The 16,403-nt window shown below is 45.4% G+C and overlaps 1 protein-coding gene across 1 annotated transcript in view; it reads right to left on the bottom strand.

Moving 5' to 3' along the window:
• LOC141271411 (uncharacterized) overlaps positions 1-16,403 on the bottom strand; it is a 248,451-nt gene that overhangs the window by 99,986 nt on the left and 132,062 nt on the right. The window contains exon 4 of the mRNA XM_073681495.1: positions 1,948-2,519. Within this exon, the coding sequence (XP_073537596.1) occupies positions 1,948-2,519 (572 nt within the window). The remainder of the gene's footprint in view (positions 1-1,947; positions 2,520-16,403) is intronic.

The following is a 16,403-nucleotide window of genomic DNA, read 5'->3' as shown; positions in this document are numbered from 1 at the left end:
GGGTATTCATGAGTTATACATACCCTCAACCAGTGTGCTCGGCCTCGCTCCATACACTTGTAATGAGCCGAGGCCGCTTCCCATCTAGTGACGTAGCAATCTAGAGGGCGCAGCCTTACTCCATAGAAGTGTATGCAGAGTGAGACCATGCCCACAGATGTGACCTACACAGAAGATCACTGACTAGTGTATTCCGTGATCTTCTTCGCAGGCGCTGGTGAGGCACAGAGACTTTCTCCTATAGAAGGGAGAATCATGGACGGAGTTCAACGCATAGGCGCGGGATTACAGTGCAGCAACTGCACTTCACATGACACTCTAACATGTAGGGGAGGGTGGTACTATTTTAATGAAGAGAGGAGGAGGAGATTCCTTCCGGGCTCGGGGCCTGGAAGGGATCATTAACACAGATAAAATATAAGATTTCACAAAAACAAGACCATTAATATGAGACATACAGGTAGGACGAGGTTAACATTTCGATCACCTGTATGCACATATTAATAGGTTATATACTTCCCAGGGGGTGACAGATTCCCTTTAAACAACATTATTTTGAAAAGAAAGGTATTTTATTGTAATTTCTCTTTAAAATTTATAATAAAAAAATCAGATTAAAAAAATATATATCTTCTCACCGTTTTGTATGCGCTCTCAAATAGCCCAACAAAGATACCAAATAATTTAAAAAGCATAAAATTTATTCACAAACAGAGATTTTAGACGCATACAGCGTACGCTAAAGCTGCTTTATCTCTAAAAGAAGGGGATTGCCATTTCCAAATTCCTTTGTGTATTTCATAGCTACAATTGCTATAGCAGCCTTTGCACTTGCTGTTCCCCTAACAAAGTACATTTTAATCAATAGAACTTGGAGTTAAAATAAGTTCCACAATAGTATATGTAAAAAAAATTATTCCTGTGCTGAGATAATCTTATAAATGTGCCCCTGCTGTGTACTGTGTAATGACCGTTTCTGACTGCAGGAAAATGGTCTTAATAAATCACAGCTCCTGGGCAGGGGAAGAAGCAAAAGAGAGGATACAGACAGGACAGCATGGGATCGCAGCTGATTCATTCGGTTAGGTAAAACATTTCCATTTCTGTTAAAAACATATATTTTACCTTACAAAAGAATCAGCTGAAATCCCATCCGGTCATGTCTGTATACCCTCTTTTGCTTCCTCCCCTCCCCAGAAGCTGTGGTATAATCAGACACAGCCATTACTCAGTACAGAACAGGGGCACATTTCTAAGATTATCTCAGCACAGGAACATTTTAACACATCTAATTATGTAAATTTTTTTTACCCAAAATCTATTGATTAAAATGTACATTGGTTGTGGGACAAACCCTTTATGGAAAAAGGGATATATTTAAAAACAAAAAACAAACGTTTGTTACTGAGAGATTCCATTAGTAAGATAATATTATCCTGCTATCTAATGCCATAATCAGGGAACAGGATGGGCCGACCTCTGGTCCAGAAAAAAGTATATGGGAGAATGTAGTTGGACCAATGAAGGAATCACAATCGTCTAGTATACTTCATACTTGGACAGAGTATAGAATTTTGCAACTGTTCATTATATATAGGATTAATTTGACACCGAAGATAATTGTCAAATTTGGATAACAAAAGACCCTGAGTGTCATAAGTGTAGCATTAAGTTGGCAACACCTATCATATGTTATGATTATGCTATATTGGGGTATACTCAGCATGGAAAAAATTAGATCACACCAGATGTTCCTATCAAGAAGTAGAGAATCGTAGATTTAAAAAGTAATTTGCAGTTTGAACATTTTTAATGTTATAATATCGATAAGATAAAGAAGTTTGTTCAGACATGGGAATTATAGCTTTCTCCCTGTGTGTCTTCTGTCATGTGTAACAAGGTCCAATTTGTCTATAAAACATCTCCCACATTCTGAACTTCGCCCACATTCTCCCCAGTGTGAATTTTCTGATGTCTTACAAGACTTGATTTCCAGCTAAAATATTTCTCACATTCTGAGCAGGAATATGGCTTCTCCCCTGTGTGAATTCTCTCGTGAATAACAAGATATGATTTCTGGTTAAAACATTTCCCACATTCCGAGCATGAATATGGCTTCTCCCCAGTGTGAGTTCTTTGGTGTATAACAAGATTTGATTTTTTGTTAAAACATTTCCCACATTCTGAACATGAATATGGCTTCTCCCCTGTGTGAATTCTCTGATGTATAACAAAATGTGATTTATGGTTAAAATATATCCCACATTCTGAGCATGAATATGGCTTCTCCCCTGTGTGATTTTTCTGGTGTATAACAAGATTTGATTTCTGGTTAAAACATTTCCCACATTCTGAGCATGAATATGGCTTCTCTCCTTTGTGAATTCTCTGGTGTTTAACAAGATGTGATTTACGGTTAAAATATTTCCCACATTCTGAGCACGAATATGGATTCTCCCCTGTGTGAATTCCCTGGTGCGTAACAAGATGTGATTCACGTTCATAACATTTCTCACATTCTGGACATGAATATGGCTTTTCCAATGTATGAATTCTCTTCTGTTTAACAAGATTTCTTTTGTCATTAAAATATTTCCCACATTCTGAACAAGAAAATATTTCCTCCCTTGTGTGAATTGTTTGAGACTGTACAAGGGGAAAACCTTTTCCACACTCTGAACTTGTAAATGGCTTCTTTGCTGTAAGAACACTTTGATTTTTATTTTCCCTAATAGTCCATAATGAATCAGACAATTGGACCTGTTTAAAAGGATCAGATGACAAATCTTCACTGTGTAAGGATGATGGAATATCTGGAAAAATAGCTTGCACTTCGATTGTATCTTGCGTGATATTAAGGTCGTCCGATTTAAAAAATTAAGATGTCAGAGGGTCCTCTGATCTCAAAGTACAGTCATCTGCAGAGAAAGATACCAAATTATTTTTGAATAAAATATCCTTAATTATAATTTTACAACATTTCCACATACAATTTTGATAGCAAATCGCAATTCAAATTATTCAGTAAGGCAAAAACAGTTCACAATCAAACAGTAGACCTTAAACCCCAAGCCAGTATATTGTGAAGTTAGGCTGTCTTTGTTCATTCTGCCTCCAAAATATTGGAATAAAAAGCCATAAAAAACATTATGTAGCCAAAACTTATACCAATTAAAACTTCTACTCATACAGCATAAAGCAATCCCCCCCCCCAGAGGTCCATTATGAAAAAATAGGTTTCAACTTTCCACATTACTGGTAGCTTGAAAAGCAACATGTCTTCCATAAACCAATACAGCAATCCCCCTTCTAAGCCCTGCAGTGTGCCCAAACCACACTTAGCATCCGCATGTTTAGCATTGCTGTAGCAAGATCAAACCCCTTATTTTACTGTGTGCATTATTCCAGGAGCACAAGCTGGGCACTATGTGTTTGCAATTTCACTCTGCAACATCCACTGTGTGCCAATTTCCAAAAAAAGTGTTATGGGGTCAAAATAGTCACTACACCTATAGATTAATTCCTTTTTATTTGGGTTTTCTGCTGTTCTAGTCTTCTGGTCATTTTAAGGGGTCTGCAAACTATTACAGCAAATCTTGGTTCCAATACCCAAATGTCCTTCTCTTCTGAGCCCTGCTGTCACTGGGATACCACAACAGAGTGGAGATGATTGCAGTGGCCAGTTACGCATAGACCTGCAGTAGTTAGAGCAGCTCCACCGTCCTATTAGCAGTTCAAGTTTTCATTGCTCTGTTGCCTGCAAGGGAAAAGCCATGTAGTTGGCCTCCTGGAGTTCTCTGTCTTTACTGTATCAGCTGTTCTGTGTATGTTACTCCCTGCAGGTTTAAGAATCTACATTCTGGCTTCCCTTCTTGCCAGTGATAGTTTACCACTTCCTGGTTTGGAGTTGAAGGAGAAGTTCGGTGTTACTAGCAAGTGTTTGGAGGGATTTTCAGGAGATTTCAAAATACTATCCAAACACTGCTCTCTATCCTCTCCCATTTGGTTTGCCCCACCTACACCTCCCCATGTTTCCCACTCAGTTATTTTGTGAGTGTATATGTATGATTGTAGTTTTATTTTATCCCTGTCTGCTTACTCCTGTCTCTCTGATTTGTGTTATCCTATACACTTCTGTCGCATACCTCGAAGGAGGTACAGATGAGTGTTAATATAGGAGCATAGCAAGGTATGAGACCCCAGAAACTCCAGCATCAGATGCAATCTTGGGAGAAGGGTAGCTTAGAGTACCCCTAGCTCTAGGGACAGCGTTGGTGTCCAATGTCCCTGGAAATAATGTAACACCTGCCATGTGGCGTATTCAGAACTGCAGTCTATTTTCTCCTTTTGCTTTTTTAAAAAAATGAATGGACATTTTAATGAAAAACACCAAGGTTACTTACCGGTAGCCGGTTTTTCCTGAACAAATGACCGCACACCTTGAGAGAGGGATCCGCCCCACCAAGGACAGGAAACAGTCTGAAATAAAAAGGCGGTACCTCTCCCTCGCTTCAGTTGTTTACAGAGCATTGAGAGGACCTCCCAAAGAGGTTAGACATATAACCAACATCTACTATATATATATATATATATATATATATACATATATATATATATATATATATATATATATATATACATATATACACACACATACATACCAAAAACAGTGCACACCAGGGTGTGAGAAACAGAAAAATAGGGGGGGGGGGGGAACTACGGGTGCTGTCATGGGTTCAGGAAAAAACGGCTACCGGTAAGTAACCTTGGTGTTTTCCCCTCACCCATGACAGCACACCTTGAGAGAATTTTGGAGAATTATGAGCACCCTAGGGAGGGACCACCGCCTGAAGTACCCTTCTCCCAAAGGTGAGGTCAGAGAAGGACAGATCCAACCGATAGTGTTTAAAGAAGGTGGATGGTGTAGACCAAGTAGCAGCTCTACATATCTGATCGATTGAGACGTCTGCCCTTTCCGCCCAGGAGGTTGCGACGGCTCTGGTGGAATGAGCCCTGACGTTGTCCGGGGCTGGAACTCCTGTGGACGTATATGCTAAACAAATGGCCTCCCTAAGCCACCTAGAAATGGTACCCTTGGACACCCCGTGACCTTTCCTATTCCCCTGAAAGGCCAGGAACAAGGAATAGTCCTTCCTCCATACACTAGTCATGTTAATGTACTGTAGTAGGGATCTTCTAACATCTAGGTTATGGAATCTAACTTCTCCTGGGGTTTTAGGATTGCTGCAAAACGAGGGTAGTACAATCTCCTGGTTACAGTGAAATCTAGATACCACTTTGGGAAGGTATGCTGGATCTGAACGCAAGGTGACCCTATCATCATAAATTAGTGTGTAGGGAGGATTAACCGAAAGGGCCTGCAGGTCACCCATCCTACGGGCAGACGTTAAGGCCACTAAGAGGATGGTCTTAAGGGTGAGGATCTTTGGAGAGACATCCTGTAGGGGTTTGAACGGGTCACTGGTAAGTGCGTTCAAGACCAAATTCAGGTCCCAGGAAGGAACTCTTAGGGACCGAACCGGTCTGGCTCTGGCACAGGACTTGATAAACCTCGAGACCCACGTGTTCCCAGCCAAGTTACAATTATCGAGCGCCCCCAATGCCGACACCTGAACTTTAAGAGTCCCCGTGGCTAGACCTAGGTCATGCCCCTTTTGCAGAAACTCCAGGATTCCCCTGGTTGGAGGCTTGTCTGATAATGGGGCATCTATAAATTCTAGGAATTTACTCCAGACCCGGTTATAAATCTTAGTCGCTATTGGTTTCCTACTACCCAGCAAGGTAGAGACTAACCCTGGTGAAAACCCCTTGTTATTCAGTAGTGACCTCTCAAATTCCACGCCGCAAGATGGAAACCTCTGGCTTGGGCGTGCAATACTGGTCCTTGAATGAGAAGGTCCGGCCTCTCTGGTAAAACCCAGGGATCTGAAACCGACATTAGTTGAAGCAGGGAGAACCAAGGCCTCTTGGGCCAAAAAGGGGCTATAAGAATTACCCTTGTGCCTTCCTCCTGAATCTTCCTCACCACTGCTGGAATCATTACTAACGGGGGAAAGGCATAGGCCTTCCTGATCCTCCAAGGGATCTGGAGGGCATCCACGGCATGGGGATTTTCTGCTGGATTTAAGGAACAGAATCTGTCTACCTTCCTGTTTGCTCTTGTGGCAAACAGGTCTATGTTTGGCTGTCCCCATAATTGGATAATCTGTTGGAAGACCCCCGGGTTTAAACTCCATTCCCCTTGTCTTAGGGTATGGCGGCTGAGAAAATCTGCCTTTACATTTTCCACCCCCTTTTATGTGAAGGGCACTGAGGGATGGGAGGTGTCGTTCTGCCAGATGAAGGATTCTGTCTGCCACAACCATCAGAGAGCGTGATCTTGTTCCCCCTGGTGATTCACATAGCCTACTGATGTCCGGTTGTCGGACCTGACCTGGACGTGGTGACCCTGAATGTGAGGAAGGAAGCCTATCAGGGTTCTCTCTACTGCCCAAAGCTCTTTTATGTTTGAGGATGCCCCCATCTTGTGGTCTGTCCAGTGACCCTGTATTGAGAGCTCTGCCAGATGACCCCCCTATCCGGAACTGCTCGCATCGGTCGTAATCACCCGATCTACTGGTCTGGACCACTGTACGCCTGAGGTCAGATTTCCCCTGTCTGTCCACCATGAAAGGGAATCCACAGCTTCTGGGGAGAGAGAGAACTTGCTTTCTACATGCCCGTTGAAGGACCTCTGCGCTGACAGGACCCCCCACTGAAGAAGTCTCATATGCCCCTGAGCCCATTTGACTGCTGGGAGACAGGCCATCACAGAGCCCAGGAGGGACATTGCCTCGCTTAGGGACATCACTGGAGATCGCATGGCTTTCACGACTAAAATGATCAATTTGCGGACCTTGTCTTCTGGGAGGAAGCATGCTTGGAGATGAGAGTCCAGGATTAGACCTAGGAAGATCTGAGTCCTTGAGTGGGTTAGTTTTGACTTTTGGGAATTTACCAAACTCCCTAGCTGATGCAACACTGCCGTGACTTCTAGAAGTTGACTGGAGCAGTGGACTTCTGATTTCCCTACTATTAAGAAGTCGACTAAATAGGGCATGATCACTACGTTCTTGATTCGTAGAAAGGCTGTTACTTCCGCTATTAGTTTTGTGAATATTCTCGGGGCTATGGAGAGGCCGAAGGGTAGGGCAGCAAACTAAAAATGCCTCAGCTCTTTCTGAATGAACAGGGCTACTCTCAGATACTTCTGGTAGTCTGGATGAATTGGGACGTGATAATATGCGTTCTTCAGGTCTATTACTGCCATAAAGCAATTGTGGTGGAAGAGCTTCACTGCCGAGCTCACTGACTCCATCTTGAAAGTCTGGTTTTCTATTAACTGGTTCAGACTCCTGAGGTTGATGATGGTCCTTAAGGACCCGTTGTTTTTTTTTTTATCATGAACAGAGGGGAATAGAATCCCTTCCCTTTTTGTGGTATCGGCACTTCGAGAAGGACCCATTTCCTTACTAGCCCTAATATTTCTGCTTCCAGTGTTATTTGTTCTTACTGGACCTTCCTTTTGGGGGTAACCACAAAGGTCTGACAAGGGATCTGGCTGAACCGTATCTTCAGGCCACCACTCACAATGTTCAGAATCCAGGGGTTTGCTGTAATTGTTTTCCAAGCTGGAAAAAAGTGGGAAAGCCTCCCCCCTACCTCCGGCTTGGCGTCATTGGGAGGACTTTTTTGTATTTGAGGACGGTCCTCCAAACATATAGCCCGACTCCTTTTTGGACTTGGTCTCCCATCTTCTCCTGTCTCCTGGAGGGCGACCCCGATTAAATTTTCTCCTCCGAAAACCAAACTTTTTTGAGTCCCCTGAAAATCCTGGGAACCCTTTGTTCCTATCGCCCGCCTTTTCTAAAAGGTCTTCCAACTTCTGGCCAAACAGGAGTCTACCGTCACACGCGAGGGAACACAATTTATGTTTGGACTGTAAGTCGCCTGGGCAACCTTTGAGCCACAAGGCCCATCTGGCAGCATTAGATAGACTCGCTGATCTAGCCGAAAGTCTGACAGAGTCTGCTGAAGAGTCTGCCAGGAAGGCCGATGCTGCCTGCATTAGGGGTAGATTTGAAAGGATTCTATCCCTAGAGACCTTTTTATCATTAAGTTGGTCCTCCAACTGTTGGAGCCACACCATTAGGGATCTTGCCATACAGGTGCCAGCTACCGCTGGCTTCAGGCCTCCTGCTGCAGCTTCCCAAATGTGATGCAGAAAGGAGTCAGCCTTTTTATCAAGGGCATATTTTAGGACGACTGAGTCCTCCAAGGGCAGGGAAGATTTTTTGGATGACCTGGCTACAGTCCCGTCAACTTTGGGGATCTTATCCCAAGGCTCAGAGTCCTTCTCTTCGAAGGGGTACCTTCTTTTAGAGAAGGAGGGTAAGGCCCCTGATCTTTCTGGTTCCTTCCACTCTCGGTCAATGAGGCCCTGAATTTTAGTGTTTACCGGAAAGGAGTGTCTCTTTTTTTTCTCCAAGGCCCGCAAACATAACGTCTTCCCGGGATTTGGATGCTTTCTCCTCCCCCAGACCCATGGTTGATCTGACTGCTCTAACCAGTCTGTCCGTACTCTCAATGGGCAAACAGGGTCTACCGTTATCCGATGATGAAGAGGATGATGAATCACTCAGCCACAGATCCTCGGATTGGGAGGAATCAGAGTTGGAGGAGACATCTCTATGGGATCTATTCGTCCCTCTAAGCAACCACTTCAGGGACTCCTGAACCTCTGCGTGGACTATAGATTTCAAATTAGATGCGAAATCCAGGGAATTTTCCGCTATAGTTTTAGCAATGCAGTTCGGGCAAAGCGGCTTTTGCCAATCTATGGGAAGGGAAGTTTGGCATAGGGCACACATTCTGTGCTTTTGCTTGGCGCTACTCTTCTTAGGCTCCTATAAAAGGAAGCACATAAGAGACTTCCCATTACCAAAAGGTGACATTCACGAAGATCACTAACCCCCGGAAGTCACAAACGGGTACCGGATTCTGAGGCTGTAGCGGAACCGATGATTCCTTTCTGGATGGTCCAGAGGCGCTTGACACCTTGCTCCTGCGGCTGCCACTGCGATTGCTCGAGCGGCTGTCCGTGTGAGAGGCATCCCTTTGCTGAGGGGGGGGGTTAGCTGCTGCTCTTGGCTATCCTGGTCAGCCATGCTTCAGAAGCGTACCACGCTTCCAGGATAACCCACCCGCCTAAAATAGGGCCATCCAGAACCTCCTCCGGTTCATGGGCCCTCCCCCCTTCTCAGGCCGGAGCTCCAATCCGAAAAAAAAACCCGGCCTGGAACGCTTCACAGGGCACCACCATCTTGGATCGGGCGCCGCCCCCTGACGTCACCTGGCACGCCTCTCCCAGCGTGCCCCGCGCCATGACGTCAGGCGTATCATACTCGGAAGTTACCACTCCGGTGCGCGGCCGACAGAAGCGGCAGGGGTAGGACGGCACCGCGGTCTACGGGAGGACGGAGCCTGCTTCACCTCGTGCGCCTGCTCGGACGCAGGACCCCAGGGGAGCTGCGGATGGCGCTTCTGGAGACTGGAACCCAGTGCACAGGCCAGTGTCCGCTCTTCCACACCGGAACAGCCCCAGGTAAGTCTTCTTTCTTCCAGACAGGTTCCCATCAAGGACAGGAAACGAGCTGAAGCGAGGGAGAGGTACTGCCCTTTTATTTCAGACAGTTTCCTGTCCTTGGTGGGGCAGATCCCTCTCTCAAGGTGTGCTGTCATGGGTGAGGGGAAAAAAGGAATTATTAATTTTACAATTCCACTTGGTTTTAGTTTCTGTGAAGCACCTAAAAGGTTAATCAACTTTCTGAATGTTGTTTTAAATAGTATGAGGTGTGTAGTTTTATAAAATATACAGTTAGGTCCATATATATTTGGACAGAGACAACATTTTTCTAATTTTGGTTCTAGACATTACCACAATGAATTTTAAACAAAACAATTCAGATGCAGTTGAAGTTCAGACTTTCAGCTTTCATTTGAGGGTATCCACATTAAAATTGGATGAAGGGTTCAGGAGTTTCAGCTCCTTAACATGTGCCACCCTGTTTTTAATGGGACCAAAAGTAATTGGACAATTGACTCCAAGGCTATTTCATGGACAGGTGTGGGCAATGCCTTCGTTATGTCATTCTCAGTTAAGCAGATAAAAGGCCTGGAGTTGATTTGAGGTGTGGTGCTTGCATTTGGAAGGTTTTGGTGTGAAGTAAACATGCGGTCAAAGGAGCTCTCCATGCAGGTGAAACAAGCCATCCTTAAGCTGCAAAAACAGAAAAAACCCATCCGAGAAATTGCTACAATATTAGGAGTGGCAAAATCTACAGTTTGATACATCCTGAGAAAGAAAGAAAGCACTGGTGAACTCATCAATGCAAAAAGACCTGGGCGCCCACGGAAGACAACAGTGGTTGATGATCGCAGAATAATCTCCATGGTGAAGCAAAACCCCTTCACAACAGCCAACCAAGTGAACAACACTCTCCAGGAGGTAGGCGTATCTATATCCAAATCTACCATAAAGAGAAGACTGCATGAAAGTAAATACAGAGGGTTCATTGCACGGTGCAAGCCACTCATAAGCATCAAGAATAAAAAGGCTAGACTGGACTTTGCTAAAAAACATCTAAAAAAAACAGCACAGTTCTGAAAGAACATTCTTTGGACAGATGAAACCAAGATCAACCTCTACCAGAATGATGGAAAGAGAAAAGTATGGCGAAGGCGTGGTACAGCTCATGATCCAAAGCATACCACATCATCTCTAAAACACGGCGGAGGCACTGTGATGGCTTGGGCATGCATGGCTGCCAGTGGCACTGGGTCACTAGTGTTTATTGATGATGTGACACAGGACATAAGCAGACGAATGAATTCTGATATATTCAGAGCCATACTGTGTGCTCAGATCCAGCCAAATGCAGCCAAACTGATTGGTCGTCGTTTCATACTACAGATGGACAATGACCCAAAACATAAAGCCAAAGCAACCCAGGAGTTTATTAAAGCAATGAAGTGGAATATTCTTGAATGGCCAAGTCAGTCACCTGGTCTCAACCCAATTGAGCATGCATTTCACTTGTTAAAGACTAAACTTCAGACAGAAAGGCCCACAAACAAACAGCAACTGAAAACCACCGCAGTGAAGGCCTGGCAGAGCATCAAAAAGGAGGAAACACAGCGTCTGGTGATGTCCATGAGTTCAAGACTTCAGGCAGTCATTGCCAACAAAGGGTTTTCAACCAAGTACTAGAAATATACATTTTATTTACAATTATTTAATCTGTCCAATTACTTTTGGTCCCTTTAAAACAGGGTGGCACATGTTAAGGAGCTGAAACTCCTAAATCTTTCATCCAATTTTAATGTGGATACCCTCAAATGAAAGCTGAAAGTCTGAACTTCAACTGCATCTGAATTGTTTTGTTTAAAATTCATTGTGGTAATATCTAGAACCAAAATTAGAAAAATGTTGTCTCTGTCCAAATATATATGGACCTAACTGTAGGCCCCTGAAAGTCACTTCAAAAGTGATATTTTTTTGCCCTCCTCAAAAAAAAGGTTTGTGTTAATCTTTCTGCCAACATATGAAAATTTGCAGCTAAATAATTTAAACCTTGTAACTTCCTAAAAATGATGAAAGTATGTTTGAAAAATTATGTGTTTTGTAGTGATGAGTGAGCACTAAAATGCTCGGGCACTCATTGTTCGAGTCAAGCAAATTTCAATACTCGAGAGCTCGGTTCGAGTAGCAAGCCCAATGTAAGTCTATGGGAAACTCGACATTTTTCCGGCGGCTACCCCCAGTGGTCTGCAGAGGGCCTAAATATTACCCAAATTGATAGGAACAGTGCTCAAATGACAAGGGAACAGCATGGGGAAGACCCCTGGAAGCATTTCTGACTCCTAGGTCAATTCTGTCAACAGCGTTGTCAGAGGTATTACGCCACTTTTACAGACTCACAATAAAACATACAAAAACAAAACCAAAATGGATTTTCCTGGTAAATTTGTTAAGGAACATTCTTTCCAGGGTAATGACTTGTATATAAGGCAAAATAAATATACAAAAACAAAAATGCTCCTCCACACCTTGGGCCATGTTCACACGTAGCATTTTTGATGTGTTTTTGCACTTTTGCATTGCTCTCAACCAAGACAAATGCATTCACCAGGAAATGTCATTTTAACATTTTACAACCTTATCTGGCCATGTGGTGTGTGACACATCATCAGACATATCCTGTTTCATTTATGATGGAGGGATTCTGAAAGTCACAAAGACTTTTTATAGGGCCATCAGGCGGCCCTCACTATTCTTAAAGGGCCAGCAGTTGTCCCTCGCTATTGTTAGAGAGCCATCAGCCGGCTATGCTTTGTTGTTCCCATTATTAACGAGTGGGTCTCCTATGCTGTTATTGCATATGCAGTAACTGCAAGGGCTGCCAAAAGTTTGGATGCAACCCAATACCCCTTTGAAGAGACATAGAGGAGGGTCTCAGTAAAAAAATGTTCCCATTATAAAGGAGCGGGTCTGGTATAGTGGTAATGCCCATGCTGTGACTGCAAGGACTGCCAAAATTTGAGAAAAAACCCACGAACAATTTAGCTGGGCCACAGTATCAACATGTTCCCATTAGAAAGGAGAGGGTCTGCTATACAGTTATAGGGTATGCTGTGAGTCTAACGACTGTCAAAATTTAGGAAAAACCCCACTAACAATTTAAAGACACAGAACTGGGCCACAGTAACAACTTGTTCCCATTAAAAAGGAGAGGGTCTTCTATTCAGTTATAGGGTATGTGTGGCGCCCCTGCGGGTTCAGTCGCCATAGAGGTACTGCATCTCACCCAGAGATGTGGTATCCCACTCTCAAGTAAGGATGGAGTACTTCCAGGGACCCACACACTTGCATCCATTACACTCCACTTCAGAGGGAAGGGCGAGATTGCTCCTAAGGGAGAGCACAGTCCCTGGTCCCTAGCTGGAGGGTGGAACCATGTCGTGGGTGTGGGTGGAGGAAGAAAAACAGGGGAGCACTAGAATAGGAGTATAAAAAGGGGAACCATCTTGGGAGAGGGGGTCCAGTCAGAGAAGACAGTCTGAGGAGAAGGAGTGGGAGCAGGACCTCTGTAGGAGCTCTGCTCAAAGGAGAGGAGCCGACCTAAGTTGAGAGGCCCGGGAGGACAAGCTGGAAGAGGACGGGAGCAGAGGGAAGGCTCCAGAAGTGAGGGGATCCCAGGGGCACGGCGAGTGCGGAAGACACCATTGCGCCCGAATCTACCAGAACATGGAGGGATCAGGCCGCAAAGGGTACCGGCCCCTAACTAGTGGAGAACTACTAGGCTCAGCTAGAACCTGGAGGCTACTGTACTTTCAGGGTGCAGTAGCTCACAGCCGCATCTATATCGCCGAACAGATAGCAACATAGGATTCAGGGGACTGCAGGTTGCCCACCAAGATCCGAGGTTACTGGCTTGGGACACGGGTTGTGAGGCGAAGGGCAGGAGGGTGAGAGCCAGTGCAGGAAGACGACCGAGGAAGGCACACAGAATGGGGTCCCGTTATGTACTCCTGAAATACCTGGGAGTTTGCTGAACCCCTGCCTTGGTAAACACAGGACGGCGTGGGAGGTTACCCTGGTCCTGGTAACCTGGAGTTCAACAATTGTGAGTAAACCTTGAAGACTGCACCTCACTGTGTCCTAGCATTATTATCTGTGCCATCCCCTGCACTACACTGCACAGCAACATCTACCTCATTAATCATCACTGCACCGCCCTGGAGCTTAGCTCTACCTGTGGAGAGCTGAACCAACTCTGCTGCATCACCAACAGCTCCAGAGGATCTGCACCACAGCGGCGGCCCATATAGCCGCATACCACAGGTGTCGTCATGAACATTATATATAAAAACTTTATTCCCCTTTTACTTTCCCCTTCAATTGACCGCCCTGGGTCACGGACTGGGTCACTGCCACTGTGACATCCCCCAGCATCGACCGGCCCGGCTACCGAGTACCCCACGGACCAGGGGCTGCGTCATATGCAGTGAGTGCAACGGCTGCCAAAATTTTTAGAAAAACCCCACTAACAATTTAAAAACACATAGAGCTGGGCCACAGTAACGAGTAAGACATGTTCCCATTAGAAAGGAGAGGGTCTCCCATTCTGTTCCCTTGCAAGAGACATAGATATGTTGATATGGTACATATGGTGGTGGAGGATGAGGATGCGGAGAAGGAGGAGGACAAGAGCAAGTAGACAAAATCAGGAAGCCTATACCCATGTCTGGGTGTGAAGACAGAGGTGTATTGGAATAGAGTTAGACCTCCCAAAAAAACCCCCACTGTATTTGAGTTTATGTTATGCTGCTATCATTCGGTGGTGTTGAGAAATCTGGCCCAATCCAGCCCTTGTTCATTTTTATAAGAGTCAGACTGTCAGCATTTTCAGTTGACAGGTGGATGCGCCTATCGGTTATAATTCTGCCAGCGGCACTAAAAACTCGCTCTGACAAAATGCTAGCGGCAGGGCAGGCTAGGACCTCCAAGGTGTAGAGAGCCAGTTCATGCTATGTGTCCAGCTTGGATACCCAATAATTATGAGGCACAGTGGAATCACAGAGGACGTTGGTACGGTTGGCAAGGTACTCCCTCAGCATCTTCCGAAACTTTTCCCTCCTTGGGAGAGTACCTCAGGGATTGGACGATGAGATGGTCGGAGAAAACTGTCCACGAACTTTGACAGTGTTCCTCTGCTGGATTGCATTTGTGTCTCTCTCGCCTGTACTCCTTGGTTGTCCAACGAACTGTGACCGCTGCCACCAGCGTTTTCAGATAGGATTTTTTTTAATAATTCCGCAACAAGGGCCTTCTCCTACTGCCCCATTTTCTAAGCCTGTTCTATGCGGGAATAAGGGACAGAAAGTTCTCCTTATAGCGTGGGTCTAGAAGTGTCACCATCTTGTTGGAATCTTCAAAGTTTTGGAGGATGGTACATATGTCTGACATCCATGTCCACTCCTGAAGTCTTATGTGTGAAGTCTGACCTGAATACCGACGGCCTTGTTGATGCTGGTGGTCAACAACTGCCCTCTTCTGCTCATAAATCCTTCCCAACATCTGCAATGTAGAGTTCCAACGCTTGGGGACATTGCAAATCAGTCGGTGAGCTGGAAGCTGCAAACGTTGCTGAAGTACGGCAATGGCGGCGGAAGCTGTAGCTGACTTTCTAAAATGGGCACACAGGCTGTGCACTTTGAGAAGCAGATCTGGGTAGGTTTAGAGAAACCGCTAAACCACGAGGTTAAGCAGATGGACCAGGCGTGGTACGTGTGTGAGCACGCCTCGCCTCAGAGTCACCACCAGGTTCCGGCCATTATCACACACGACCATGCCTGGCTGTAGGGTCAGCGGTGTGAGCCGCAGATCTGCTGCTCTTTCAGAGCTATCCACAACTCTTTAACGTTGTGCGGTTCGTCACCTAAGCATATTAGCTTCAGCAAAGCCTATTGCTGCTTGGCCGAGATAGTTCTGCAGTGCTTCCAGCTTACAACTGATGTGGTCATTTTGGAGATGGAGGCTGAAGAGGAGGAGGAGGTGCAAGAGCTGTAGAATGTGGGGGCAACCCTGATTGACACGGCTAAAGTTGTGGGACACGTGCTCGTGTAATGAGGGGATGACACACCGGGAGAAATAGTGGCGGCTGGGGACCGAATACTGAGGGACCGCCACCGCCATCAGGTTTCGGAAAGCTTACATCTCCATGAGCCTAAAAGGCAACATTTCGAGCGCAAGCAGTCGCAAAATGTGTGAATTTAGTAGTGTGGCCTGTGGGGTGTTGGCTGCGTATTTGTGCTTACATTTCAAGAACTGGGGTAGGGACAACTGAACGCTGCGCTGGGACAAGGATGTGGACATGCTTGCTGATGGTGCTAGTTGAGAGTGTTCTATGACAGGTGCAGGGCGGGAGGCATCATGGCATGCACCATGGACAAGGGATTGGTGTGCATGCACAACAGCGGAAGAAGCAGTGGTGTCACCGGCAGACATTGTTGCTGGACCCTGGGGTTTGGCACACTTAGTCAGGTATTTTGCTGCCATGTGCCTGATCATGCTGGTGGTGGTCAGGCTGCTAGTTTTGCTACCCCTGCTAATGATGGTCTGGCAGGTGGTGCAAATGGCCTTTTTGAGGTTATCTGCAGAGTCTTAAAAAAATAACCAGACTCTGGAAGACGTAACAGTTGTACTGGCAACTTCCGTTGTGTTGGCATTACGAGGAACGCTTTCCCGTCTTGTGTTTGCTGCTTTTTCCTGCCTGTTGTGG

Source organism: Phyllobates terribilis, unplaced genomic scaffold (genome assembly GCF_046119375.1).
Source record: "Phyllobates terribilis strain yellow unplaced genomic scaffold, ASM4611937v1 Scaffold_5__5_contigs__length_657084704, whole genome shotgun sequence".
Classification (NCBI taxonomy): domain Eukaryota; kingdom Metazoa; phylum Chordata; class Amphibia; order Anura; family Dendrobatidae; genus Phyllobates; species Phyllobates terribilis.
Note: the sequence above shows the minus strand (reverse complement) of the source record. Positions and strands in the feature narration are given on the sequence as shown.